At 35.0% G+C, this 14,832-nt stretch overlaps 1 protein-coding gene across 1 annotated transcript in view; it reads left to right on the top strand.

Moving 5' to 3' along the window:
- Positions 1–14,832, top strand: part of Lrp1b (LDL receptor related protein 1B) — a 1,720,116-nt gene that overhangs the window by 1,266,318 nt on the left and 438,966 nt on the right. Inside the window, exons 36-37 of the mRNA XM_075985306.1 lie at positions 13,230–13,364; positions 13,920–14,049. Coding sequence (XP_075841421.1) covers positions 13,230–13,364; positions 13,920–14,049 — 265 coding nt within the window. The remainder of the gene's footprint in view (positions 1–13,229; positions 13,365–13,919; positions 14,050–14,832) is intronic.

The raw sequence follows: 14,832 nt of genomic DNA on the forward strand, positions 1-14,832 counted from the left end.
CAAGCACACAACCCAATACCAAGGAGATGGTTCAGTAGGCAAACTACTCTTGTAAACCAAACAACCTGAATTCAATCCCTGGGACCCACACCACAGTAGAAGAAGGGAGCCACTTCCACAAAAATGACCTTTGGTCTCCTCACACACACCTTGGCACAGGCACACATGCTCACATACACATAATAAGACGTGCATTTTAATCAAATCAGAGTTTGTAAATGTATTGTGCCTGCATTTTAAGCACAAAATTCTTCATTGTTTGGCATGTTCTTGTTAAAAATTCAAAGCACTACAAATTAGCACTTTTTATAGACAGCTATGTGTATGGTAGAACATACAAAAAATGATCAATAAGTCTTCAGTCTTCTCAGAAAATTAGCAATCTTTTAAAGTTATTGTCAGTAATATACATGGCATGCCATTTTATAGTGATCTGCAGCTGTTTCTCGTCCCATTGTTGATACCCTGAAGGAATGCTCCATGAATTTTTCATAGTTAACTAATTAGAAGCCAATAAAATGTTTTGAACCATATACATAGAAAAGTCTTATAAATAAATGATCAAGTATATCCTCATTCTGTCATTTAAAAAAAAAGTTCACATTCAATATGTCAGAAACGTCAGATGACAAATCTGTCTGTGCTTTTCTCGATTGTATTCAGTACCTGTCACTGCTTAGTTGGTGGCAGGAACAGACTCCCCACAGACACTGCTGCTCACCTCGGAGGACCCTCCGAGTCTTTCTGCATCACTATTCACCTAATCATGCCATTCCGTCAGCCATCAAATCTTGTGTGTTTTAGTTCCTTCATTTATGGGCAAAATAATCCACAAACCCGCTATGATTTGGTCCCAGTTATGGTAGGTGGGGTCTTGAGCTCCTAGCTCATGTGGAACTGGACTTCCTGTGGCCTCTCTGAGAGGGTCAGGTTTGGAGAGAGAACTGGGACAGAGGTGGAGATTCCAGCAGAACAGGTTCTGGAGACATAACACAGTTCACCAGGCTTGATGGGTGACAAATTCCTTGATCCAATGAGCCATATTACAGGCCTTAAATGTTTTTTACCAAGACCAACTTATTTCATCCTCAATTTGTTCTTCCAAATTCCCAACCTTAGGGAGACATTAAGGGACTACACCATGGTACAGAAGGAAATATTTGAAACATTAGGGTTTTCTAATATTGAAAGGTCAGCCTTAAAAACATATATACAAGCTATGCTGCTGAGACTGTGTAGACTGTATTTAAGTTTATGTGACTATGTTTATATACATATAAATATGCATAGAACAGCAACTGATTAAGGAAATGGCCATTAATATGAAAGAGGGCAAGAAGGAGTATATTGGAGGATTTGGAGGGAAGAAAAGAAAGGGGATGCATTATGTAATTTCATTATAATGACAAAACATAAACGAAATCATTAAAATATGGGAACTCACTACTTATGCTTAGTCTTTTGTCCTGTTTCATTCTCATCAATAAACCTTTTATTAAGGATTGTTTTTTCCACTTGGAATGAGGATACAAAGTATTCAGACATATTTACTGAGAAAGCTTTGATTTATTTTTGTAGTGTATTCATGATATTTGTCTGATTCATCAATTATAGTTATCACAGAACAGCCAAAAGCTTAAGAAACAAGATTTCTGATATTTTCCTACAGAAAAGGGGGAGGTCTCATTTGATGGATAAAAACTGGTGATTTCCTTGGAGTTTCTCATAGGTGTTACACGCTTTCTCATTTTGACATCTTTCTGATTGAAAGCTACACAGGAACTCACTAAAGTGAATTCTGCTTGGAGTGACCTTTGCTTTATTTCTGAAATGAAGAAGGTGTGTGAAAGACAGACACTTGTGTTCTCATGAACTCCCTGAAAGTCAAAGGAGCCCCATGCCACCCGAGGACTGACTTCATGCTTGCAGAAATGGTGAAGTAATAATGGAAACTGTAATCAGTGGTGGTTTCAGAAGCTACGAAACATTTTTGTCCATACTTTGAGTGGAAATGTTAAACCTATTGTACTAAATATATTTAGTGCAAGTTCCATAAATAAGACAAAAACCAGGCAGTCTTCTGTGTCCTTTGTGATAAACTAATAAACTGGAATAAAAGGTGTGCTGTCTGAGCTTTTATTGCAGTGTACATTAATGAGATGGAGATATCTAAAACCTTTGAAGTCTGCAGACTTTATTTACTCACTGTGATGGAGTACTTAGTGATTTGTTGTTGTTAGATAATTGCCCATTAGCGTTTTTATTGATTTGCCTTTCTCGAGATGAAAGAAACAAATGGAATTTGTTAGTAGCTTATTATTGAATCCCTTTGAATAAGGAATATTAAGAACCTGGGTCTTTATTAAACTAAGAATGTGCTTGAAATGATGGTTTTCAGAAATTTAGAAGAATAGGAAGTACAATTTCACTCCTTCCTGAGCCCAGGCATTGGGTGTCTTCTGGCCAATCTCACTCTTAGTTTGGAGTCATGACATTTAATGAACTGGATCTTCATCGCCTCTAGATTTTAGTGAGCTGTTATTCTCTTCTAAAGCAGTTGCTCCCCAGTCATCAAAATCAGCCGAAAGAAAATCCTCTTTTTTTTTAAAATTGATTTTTGTTGAGCACTATATTTTTCTCTGCTCCTCTCCCAGCCTCTCCCTTCCCCTTTAACTCTCTCTCAAGGTCCCCATGCTCCCAATTTACTAAGGACACCTAGTCTTTTTCTACTACCCATGTAGATTATATCTATGTATGTCTCTCTTGGGTCCTCATTGTTGCCTAGGTTCTCTGGGATTGTGATTTGTGGGCTGGTTTTCTTTGTTTTATGTTTAAAAATCACTTATGAGTGAGTACATGTGAAAACTGTCTTTCTGTGTCTGGGTTACCTCACTGAAAATGATGTTTTCTAGCTCCATCCATTTGCCTGCAAAATTCAAGAAAATCCTCTTTTTCTCTGTGGATTGAGTCTCTTTGTTTCATAACACTCTTATGCATGCACCTCTTCCAGATGTCTCACTGTATGTCCTGACTGAATGACATGCCAATAACAGGTGAGAATGTGGAGAAACATCAGGTCTCAGAGCAGGAAGGATCAACATACCTTGATTTGAGAACTTGGAGGGAGTGTTCTAGTCACAACCATATAAAGAATTTAATTACAAAAGATATTCCTTTTTTATGGATTTTACTTCATTGCAAAATACTTTCCATTTGGCAGCTGTAGTAGTTTTACTAAACTTTCCTCATTTACTGCTTAACTTACCACAAACAGATTTTTCTTAACCGATATTTATTTATTCATTTATTTTTATTAAGAAATTATTCAAAGTTCTAGTTGATTTTAAGATCACACACACACAAACATACACAGGAAATTTTAAAGGGTGAAGAACATGCACATAAACCAAAATTTTAACATTTTCTTTTATTGTCTAAGATTTTATTCATAATTTTTGTCATTTTCTAAAACCTGTATTTGCTCAGTCTGCTTCCTTATGTAGCTAAGGCCAACTTGCCTGAGGATGACACTGCTTTCAGTTGTCTGAGGCATCATCCATCAATTAACAATCAGGAAAATGTCTCCCAGACATGACCACGGGTCAGTACAACATAGGCAGTTCCTCAAATGAGATTCTTTCTTCTGAGGAGACACTAGGGTTTTGACAAGTAGTTACTGCTAACTACCACATTCTGGTAAGGTTGATCCCATGCAGTACTTTGGGATAAGTGAGTTAGAATTTTGAAAGTGTGGCTGTGTCATTGCTGTTACAAATTTCCCTGACAATTTTAAGAACTTTTAAACTTCACAAAAGCAGATTAGGTACTCAAGTTGAAACAAGATATCTTTGGTGGGAATTGGTAAACAAAAAGAGAAGGGATGAGAAGTAGAGGTGGGAGGAAGAAGAGGGAGGAACTAAGAATATGGTGTTTCACTTCGGCTTCATAGGAAAGAAGCAACCACTGAGAAGCTAGTGGAGGAGGTGTTAGATGACCTTTGAAATAAAGATACAGAGCCCTATTTTCAACTTTTATGTTTAATAAACCTTCCTCCTCATAATTCCATGAACTCACTGTGAGTGGGTATTTCATGTATGTGTGAATGATACTGCATATGTTGGATTAGTAGTAAAGACCAAATTGACTAAATCCAAGAAGCTGATTTCAAGGGGAAATGGGACAGAACAGAAACAAAACATAAAGCTGAAAATTATAATGGGAAAACATAGAAATGCCATGAGAAAGTTACCTATTCTAAAACTATGTGGAAAATGTGATTTTGAAAGTGTATGTGATGGGGGCTTTCCCTAGAAATAACTGTTATCTGTCAGTGTCCTAAAGTGAGAAGCAGGCTGGAAACTGTTATCTTAGATGAGCCAGGAGAATGCATGAATTCAGAGCCTTAAGGCAGCCTTCATAAATGTGGCAACTCGTCTTGTCTGTTAAGGTCACTGGCGATGAATGACAAGACAAATTATGGAAAATGTGCATATATCTGTCTACAAAAGTGAAAAGATATCTGGGACAAGGTCATTAGAAGATGTCATAAAAATAATTAAGTCTGAGTGAAAGTCCATGGATAGAGGACAAAAGACCAATGGATACTGATTTTTTTCTGATTTCAATAATCAAAATATATATAACAGGTTCTTTGAAGCTTGAGTTTCCCTGAGCTTACCATGACTCTATTGGCAATTAGCTGCTAAAACTTGTAACAAGTGGTCAAAAGTTCAGCAACAATAAAAATAATTTCTAATAAATTTTCAATAGGAAATAAAGAGTATGTTAAAAAATCTTTTAGAACTAAAATCTGAAATTTATCAAGAAGCTGAACATATTTATTCACAAGTTCTCCCATGTTTTACCTGCACTTTGGGGACTCATGCTGTGAACTTTATTGGAGAAAGGTAAGAGAAGAAACCATAGACAGAAACAGAGGAATTTAAGAACTCAGCTTAAAGAAATGATGGATTTCCGTGCTTATATATGGAGATGTCTGTAAATAATTATTTGAGCTTCATATCTATCCCAGATTTCTTAAAAAGCATAACAAAAATTTTAATAAATTATCACCAGAACCCATTACCAAAGAGTAGCACTATATTAAAAAATTGTAAAATTTCCTTAGTTAATAACCTGGGAAATACTTTTAGATACCAAACAGATTTTGAAATTGCATGAGCTCCTCTATCAAATTGGTCTATTGAGAACTATTTGCAAGAAACCATCCTAATTGTCATACCTAAGGAAAAAAGTAAAATCATGCCAAAAGAATGTTTTTGATAATTTTAGCATTGATTAATTTTTTTATTTGGGGAAGGATGGACAAGAACACATTTTACAGGGAGCAAGTGGAGGTCAGAGAATAACATGTGGGCGTCCATTCTCTCCTTCTACCATATGAGGTCCTGGGGTCAAACTTAAGTCATTCGGCGTGGTAGAAAGCACGTTTACCAGCTGAGACATTCTGGCTGTTCTGGGATGGATTTTAAGACAAAAATGATTTTTCTCCATTGATTTAAGGTGGCAGTGAGACAAGGGAATAGTCTGCATTTTGAATGAAAGAATAGAATGAGCACTGGAACAGAAAAGTTAAGGTTCTACTTTGCATAAACCTTTGAGCAAAAGATTCCCAAGTAGATGGAACTAGGAAACAAACAGGTGTCATTATGCAAGTATCTGCAAAATGATGTTAAATCAAAATAAGTTAGGAGATATAAAGAAGAAAACTCAGTTTATACTGATTAATACAGCAATTAATCACCAGGAAGTAAAAGTTTTATACATATACACACTGAACATGAGTGTGCTAAAATTTATGAAATAAATAGATCTAAAAATATATAGATATAAAATCATATTCTAATCCAATAATGGTGAGTCATTTCAAAACCCTGTGCTCACCAGGCAAGTTATGATCTGGGTAAGAAATAAACAGAGAAACATAGGAAATAAATGGCATGTTAGATCAAATGGAATAAAAGACAACTAGAGGATATTCACTCAAGCGTTGCATAAACGCTCTTCTTGGCAGCCAAGACATCATATAAAAGGGCACCTACCAAGTTTTAATTAATACAGAAAAATTGAAACCATACTTGTATTCTATCTGACCACAAAGAGTGAAAATAAAATCAATAACAAGATTATAGGACACGCAAATATTCATAGAAATTTAGTAGCACAATGTTAACTGATTAGTGAGTTATCAAAAAAATTAGAAAATAGGTACAAAATGATCACAAAAATTACATGAAAACACAAAACCTAAGAGATACAATACAAATATTCCCCAATCCAAAGTGTATAACTGCAATTGACTGCATTAAAAAAATTTAAAAAATTATTAATTTGGCATCTTGGGAAAGTAGGTACTAAATCTATTCACTCTATTCACTGCATGCCTTATTCCTTCATGACAGAGTCTCGTACTAAGCAGTGAACTAGGCTAGCAGTCATCAAATGATTTGGGTCCACCCTCCAAGGTAGTAGGGCATCTGATGCTTTATATGTGGATATTGGGGTCAGAATTCAAGTCCCCATAAACAAACTACTGAGTCATCTCTTCACTCCCCACATTATCTACTCTTATATATTATACTATTTTGGGTTTTACCTAGAGCAATAAATGAAAGAAATAAGAGAAAACCAACAGAAGAAGTCAAAATATTTTTATTTGTAGATGATATACCACACATAAAAGACCCTAAAGATAGCATTAAAAAATTTTTAATTCTGACAAACATTTTCAGAAAAAAATAATAATATTTATGAATCAAGATATCTTTTCAATATTTGTAACAAAAGTATTGAGAAAAGCAAACAGGGAGTTAGCCACTTATATTTCCCTCAAAAATTAATTTTTGATAAATCTGACCAAGAAATTGAAAGAGTTTACAGAGAAAATTTCTAAAGAGTGGATAAAAAAATAAAAGAAGAAACTAGAAGATGGAAAGACCTACCAGGTAGATCTATACACATAAGAAAATGTCCTTATGGAACACATTGGTGTGCACAATTAAGGAATACAATTAACATATTTTAAAATTTTATTGGATCACTTATTTTGATAAATGCTAGAGAAAAATAATTGTAATCTCATCAACCATGACAATAAGTTTTGCTACTATCCAATAGCTTGCCTCAAACTAGGTGTTATGTCCAGACACAGCCACATTTACATTTAGTACAGATAATACTGTTGTCATTTATCTACCATGCATTAATTAAGAGGCAATTAAGAGGCAAAAAATGTGTCTTCTTTTAGGCACCAGCTACAGAATGTAAAACAAAATACTTTATAGACTATCTCAGTTTATCCTGTGATAACCATAATTTTATTTATTTTTAATTTATTTTCCATTCAAAATTTCTTGTGATATCCATATTACCCCATCAAAATGTTAGCAAAGCTAGGTCTATAACAAAAAGGTAGTGTATCTTGCCTATGACTATACTTCCCTTGCTCCCTTTCTACTTTCTATTTTTAATATAATAATTATATATTACATTTTAATTACTCACCTAAAAACTTTTACCTTGGAATATTTGAAATGCAAATCCTCAGTTCTTTGGAACTTATGTGAAAAGAAGTGAATTCTGATCAATGAGTATAAAGCTGAAATAATGCACCAATGTGTAATAGTACCAAATGTAAAGGCAGTGTATAGATGAAATTCCCCCCACTTTTTGCAACTTGTATAAAAAGAAACATTATCAGTCCTGGCTGCTGTTGTTAGAATGAAGATAAATCTTTATTTATTTTTTCTGTATAGTTCTAAATCCCTGAGGGGAATGGTTTGATAAAGGGGTTTGATTTATGTAAGATTGAGGGCTTCAAAGTTCCTTGTCTTTGCACATTGCTCAGCTTTGCATCTCTGTGTTAGTTCTTATCCACTGCAAGAAGCTTCTCTGATACTGGCTAAGCAACTCACAGATCTGTGAGTATAACAGAATGTCTTTACGGGTCATTTTATTGCTATATTTATTATTTAATTGTTACTTCTCTTTTTATGTTTTGTTTTGTTTCTTGGTTATTTTTGAGCCAGCGTTTCTCTGTAGCTTTGGATCCTGTCCTGGAACTAGCTCTTGTAGACCAGGCTGGCCTTGAACTCATAGAGATCTGTCTGACTCTGTCTCCTGAGTGCTAGGATTAAAGGTGTGAACCACCACAGTCCAGCTCTATTTTATTGTATAAATTTTTCCCACTAGCCTACCTTCCTCTTCTCTCCCCTTCCTCATGCTTGCAATTTATATGTACTCACCCATAAGTAGATAGTAGACTTAAAACAAATGATAACCAGGCTACAGTCCTCAACCTCAGATAACCTCTTCTACAAAGAAGACTCTGAGAGACATACATGGATCCACTTACGAAGGAGAAGAAGATAAGATCTCCTGAATAAATTGGAAGATAATTTTCATAATGTCTTGCCTGTTCATTATCTTAACAGGCCCTCATTGTTGAATCAGTCAAGTATAAAGGAGATGGTGGAGTCAACAGCCCATCTAGTTTCTACATTTTTAATTAGGAGAGAGTTGGGAGATAACACAGGAATGTATTAAAATTACCCTATTGATTAAAAGTGTCTACCTGTATCATTTCACAGAAATGACTGTTGTGTTTATTCTAAGACATGCCCGGGAATATTAATGAGTCTTCATTAAACACTGAAATTGAGCTAAACTTTCATCTTGAAAAGAGGAAAAAAAATTGTGAGCCTTTAAAACCTATAAAAGTAAAATATAAGCAACAGAAGGAGTAAATAGAGCATTTACTATGAATTGGAGAAATGAACTCAGGAGTCAGTATTGCATTCCATTTCTTGAAAGAAAGTAGTTTTAAATGTTCTGTTGCAATTGAGTTAAAATATTGTCTCACCGATAGAAAGGAGAAATACCACTTATTCAGGAGCCAATGAAAGTTCACAGCCTTTGATAACCACTTGAATGATACTTACATCAATATTTTCTGTATTCAAACTCATAGATAGTCTTGAGATACAGGTATCTGTGTATATGAGAATCACTACGACACCGTAAAATGTAATGGTCACTTTGCCTCAGAGAGATCAGCACTGAGATGTCACAAGAGCAGTTCATCATTCTTTATCCTGTTATGGAATGAAGATACAGAAAACTTATCAACTCTGTGGTAGATATCGTAGAATCACATTTTTAATGTTAACATTTAGAATCCATAATCAAATTTAACAAGCTGTAATTTAGTAGGATAGTTAGATGGTTTGAAAAGGAAGGCAGCTTAAGGTAGAGTTGGCAGATTTTGGGAAAAGGTAGACATGCTATCCATTTTTACTCCAGATAACTGACCTAGTCAAAACAAACAAGCAAAAACAAAGCAATGAAAATTATAGTATAATAAAAAGGTCTTTATAAAAGATAAATTTGAGTTTTATTTTTAGATACTGTTTTACACTTATATGCAATTGAAAAAAGACCTTAACATTGGAGCATAAATCTTATGTTCTTATTGGGATATAAATATGGATACATATATTTGTATCATATTTATTTATGTGAGAAAGAGGCATGTAGAGATGAAGTCCTTCACAAATTCTCCATGATACTGACAGAGAAATGATCAGAGCAAAAGTGTCTGTTTCTTCCTTCCTTTTTATTCTCTGACAAGTGAATTGATGGTTATTTCATTAGGAGAGAAGTGATTTCTCATTGTATTTTATTTTCACACATGCATTTTATTTATAGTAAATCAGGTACATTTATTCGAGGAAATTTGATGTTAAAACATAGGAAGCAGAGTATTTAAATGAGATAGTGAGTAAATACCTATTAATGCATGACAAGAAAATAGACACTTGAGGATTAAAAGAGTTTAGAGATCTAACTTTCAGTAATACTCAATAAAACTTTCTCTCCAATTAAATATGTTTGATTTCATTCGTTGTCAATTATTACTACGACAGTATATAACTATGTTCTTTATGTGTATGGGTGTTCTGTCTGCATGAACATCTGCCCTTCAAAAGAGGGTATCAGAACCCATGGGTTGAGAGGAATCCTATGGGTACTGGGAATTGAACTCAGAACTTTTCAAAGAGCAGCTACTGCTCTTAACTACTGAGCCATTCCTCCATCCTGGAAATATATGTTTGATTTGGGCTTAATTACAATTCACGATAGCTGTCTACTCATCTCTCTAAAATGTTAATACAAGAAAATTTTCAGAAAAAATGTTGTGTAAAATTGTTTCAGTGGGAGAGCCATTGTACTTATCAGTCCCCTCGATTATACATTTTTATATTAGTTGCTTTATACTATTATCAAACCAAAATGTTCTAAAAATATATATTTATTTATTATTATTATTTAAAATGGGGTTTCTCGGTGTAGCCCTGGTTATCTCTGTAAATGAGGCTGGCCTCTAACTTAAAGATTTCCCTGGAGGCTTACAAGAAAAACCAAGAACATTTATTTTTTAAAATTTTATTTCAGAACATAAATTCCACGGTTTTTGTATAGTATCTGTACCACATACCTATATCTCTAATAAATCTTAGCACAGCCTGTCAATATCTGTTGAATGAAAATGAATCTAATGTATAATTACATACCTTGAGAATAGTAATGACAGTATGTTACTCACTTTCTGCCTTTCATTCCATATACAGTTTGTGTCTTTAAAGTATATAAAATTTATCATGATTAAATTTAATTCTTATACTATTAAAGCAGGTTATATAAATAATATTTTACAGATATTCAAAGATATTAGCAAGCTTTTCATTAAAATATGTTTGTGTACATGTACATTAAACACGTGACAAATTAAAAAATTGGATCTGGTGGTAAAGAAGTGATGTACAAAGTCAAAGTTTAGGAGTTGCTGGAGATTCCAAGTCAGAGTTAGAGGCATTGCCTTTCAGTGTAGATAGGAATGGATGTTAATGAATGTGGGTTATATTTTGAAAGAAAAATAGAAAGAACAATGGTTTTATTGAATTGGATCAAGTATAAGTCACAATGGTGACCGTAAAACCTAAAATGATGTTCACCATCAGCATGACAGTCTGGCCCATATCAACTGTCTTAAATAAATACAATGCAGAGACAAAATAGATGGCTTGGAAATGTGGACATGATCTTTCACAGAGATTAGTACTGAAGCAAAACAATGAATTTATTATATATCACTTAGTAGTTTTACAAAATAAAATAATGCTCTTTGTCTAGTCAAGTCCTCGTTTCAAAATGTATGAGCTGATAGGCTGATTCGAGAAGGCCTCACTTTTCTGCTAGCTGTGTGGATATATTAACTTCTGCTTGACTTCAAAGCATCATATCTGTGGCGCAACTGTTATTGACAGCACTGCTGTTTGATATCAGTCCTTGGTGTGGTGTAAGAAATTAGTGTATATTTCATTTGAGGAGAAACCCCAATGCTTACTTTAAAAATGACTTTAGTATATTCATTACATTGTCCCTATTTCTGTCGTCTGTCCGTGTGCCAGTGGCAAAATATATTGATCTTAAAGAATTTGTTCTTCAAATGGCCCCATTGGCAACAGCACAAGACCTTAACTGGTGGAAAATTTATTATTTAATGAATTGTCTCCAATGTCTTTCTAGAAGCTTTGTAGAAAACCATTTACCTATAATTGCTACCCTTCATTTATTACATATGAATATGCATATGTAATATATTTCATTTATAGTCTTTTAGGAATTTTTTTTTTCATTCACACTATCCAAAAGCACACTATTTAATGACACAATAGCATAGAAAAGTTCTGAAATCCATTTGTATAACAAGAGTTTGAAAAGTATAAGAGAATTATTGTCTCCATTTGAGATGCTACTTAGAACCTTAGATGGAATAATTGGCGTTGAGGTGATTTCAGTCTTCATATATATTAAATGACCTTATGCTTAAAATGCCATTGATACCTGGCACTAGGAAAATTCATAGGAATCTACAAGGATGATGCCAGCTAAGAGTCTAAGCAATAGTGGAGAGGGTGCCTGAACTGCCCTTGCCCTGTAATCAGATTGATGACTCTCTTAATTGTCATCATAGAACCTTCATCCAATAACTGATAGAAGCAGATGTAGAGATCCACAAGCAGTGGACCAATCTCCAGGAATCCGGTCTTAGAGCGGGAGGAGCAATAACATTTGTGAATGGGTCAAGATCACGATCATTAACCTACAGACCCAGCTGACCTGAGCTAGTGGGAGCTCTAAGACCATGGACTGACAGCTGGGGAATCTGCATGGTACTAAATTGGGCCTTTTGAATGTGGGTAAGAGTTGTACAACTGGGACAGTTTGACACCATTGGTAGTGGGACTCAGATTTATCTCCAGTGCTTAAACTGGCTTTTCAGAGCCCATTCCCTATCCGTGTTATCCAACATGTTTAGCCTAGACACAGGAAGGAAGGACTTGATCCTGCCTCCAAGTGATGTGACTGACTTTGTTGTCACCCCATAGGAGATCTCACCCTCTCTGAAGAGTGGATGGGGAGTGGAGTGGAGGGAGATGGAGAAAGAGGGAGGAGGAAAGGGAGGGGGAACTGAGATTGGTATGTAAAGTAAAAAAATTGAAGAAAGGAAAAAAATACCATTGATACAACTGAAAGGACCGTACATGGCTGTCTGTTGTCTCTGTACTTGGAGGCTTTCTTGCATTGATTATTTCCAGGAGTACCCAGCTGAGATTCCAGTATAAGAAGCACAAAAACTAGACAAAAAAGGCATGGCTGGAATAAACATCCTAATTTCTTGGGAATAAATATTTATCGAGCGAAAAAAACTAGACAAATGCAGAAAATGTAATAAAAATTTCACGAACGTATCATTAAAATTTAAATGCTGATTGAAACGTAGTCTCTTTCATTTTATAGTTCTTTTGCTACTATCCATGTTAGTAAATAATCCTAAAAAATGCTTAGAATCAAGCCGGGCGCTGGTGGCGCACGCCTTTAATCCCAGCAACCGGGAGGCAGAGGCAGGCAGATCTCTGTGATTTCAATGCCAGCTTGGTCTACAAGAGCTAGTTCCAGGACAGGAACCAAAAAGCTACAGAGAAACCTGTCTCAAAAATCAAAAAAAAAAAAAAAAAAAAGATGCTTAGAATCTAATGTATTTTGTCCAGGATGATCCTGTAACACTGATTCTAATGTGATCCTAATAGATATATTGATGTATTTAATAATGTGTGTGCACTTTTTATGTGTGTTTTCCTCAATAGAAAATGACACCATCTACTGGACAGACATGGGCCTAAATAAAATCAGCAGAGCTAAAAGAGACCAGACTTGGAAAGAAGATATTGTTACCAATGGCTTGGGGAGAGTAGAAGGAATAGCTATTGACTGGATTGCGGGTAAATCTATGGCTTATTCTTGTTTTTATTCCACAGTTATTTTTTCTAAGGGGTTCATTATTCTTTAAAATATTTCCGGTTCTTGTTTCTAACATTTTGAAATTTCTTTTTAGCCAAGGGGGTAAATACTCTTTTGCTTTGGCTCAACTTTTTCTATTGCCTTTGGATAAGTGTTTTTTTTTAAATGTAGATATAGAATGTGTATTAAGTTTTCTCAATTCTCCAGAGAGTTCCTCATCGTAAACAAAGAATAAGAAGTTTCCTTTTACTTAAAGTCAGCATAAAGTTAAAACACTTATTCTGAACAGTTGGGAGAAGTTTCAACTTCTTTCAAATATATCAATATATACTACATAGTTTAAACCAGGAAAATATGAGACTGGGATTTGAATTCTCTATGAATTAGTTTAATGACAGCTGTTTAGTAAATACACAGTCAAAGAAAGTAAACAAGCTCTTAGCTATGTGAAGACCCAGAAACTTAATTTTAAGAATAACGGAAAAACATTTCTATTACTTCTAACTTGATTGTGGACATTTCTCTATTTCTCCTAGGCAACATATATTGGACAGATCATGGTTTCAATTTAATTGAAGTGGCAAGACTCAATGGCTCTTTCCGTTATGTAATTATTTCCCAAGGCCTGGATCAACCAAGATCTATAGCCGTGCACCCAGAGAAAGGGTAATTTTAAGCTTTTCATGTATTTTCTGCGTCTGAACTTTTTTCTCTCTCTCTCTCTCTCTCTCTCTCTCTCTCTCTCTGTGTGTGTGTGTGTTACATTAGGGAAATTTAGACAGCAACAGTATTGTAACTATAGTAGCTACAGAATAATAATAGTTTTAGCATAAAAAGTTTATTTTAATTTTCCAAGTACCTGTTGGGAAACCATGACCTTTAAAATTATTTTTTTTCTTTTTGTTTCTTGGTATTTTTTTCTTTTTTTTTCTTTTTTAATTTATTTATTCAAAAATAAAAAGAAAAGAAAAGAAAAAAATAATTTTAAAGATCATGGTTTTTTTATTTTTTATTTTTATTTATTTATTTTTCTTATTGAAGAAAAAAAATTACCGCCTCCTCCCAGCGTCCCATTTCCCTCCCCCTCCTCCCACTCCTCTCCTTCTCTCCCCCCTCTTCTCCCCCTCCCTCTCCAGTCTGAAGAGCAGTCAGGGTTCCCTGACCTGTGAAAAGTCCAAAGTCCTCTCCCCTCCATTCAGGTCTAGGAAGGTGAACATCCAAACTGGCTAGGCTCCCACAAAGCCAGAACATGAAGTAGGATCAAGACCCAGTGCCATTGTCCTTGGCTTCTCAGCAGCCCTCATTGTTCGCCATATTCAGAGAGTCCGGTTTTATCCCGTGCTTTTTCAGTCACAGTCCAGCTGGCCTTGGTGAGCTCCCAATAGATCAGCCCCACTGTCTCCGTGGGTGCACCCCTTGTGGTCCTGACTTCTTTGCTCATGTTCTCCC

This window comes from Microtus pennsylvanicus, chromosome 9 (genome assembly GCF_037038515.1).
Source record: "Microtus pennsylvanicus isolate mMicPen1 chromosome 9, mMicPen1.hap1, whole genome shotgun sequence".
Lineage (NCBI taxonomy): Eukaryota > Metazoa > Chordata > Mammalia > Rodentia > Cricetidae > Microtus > Microtus pennsylvanicus.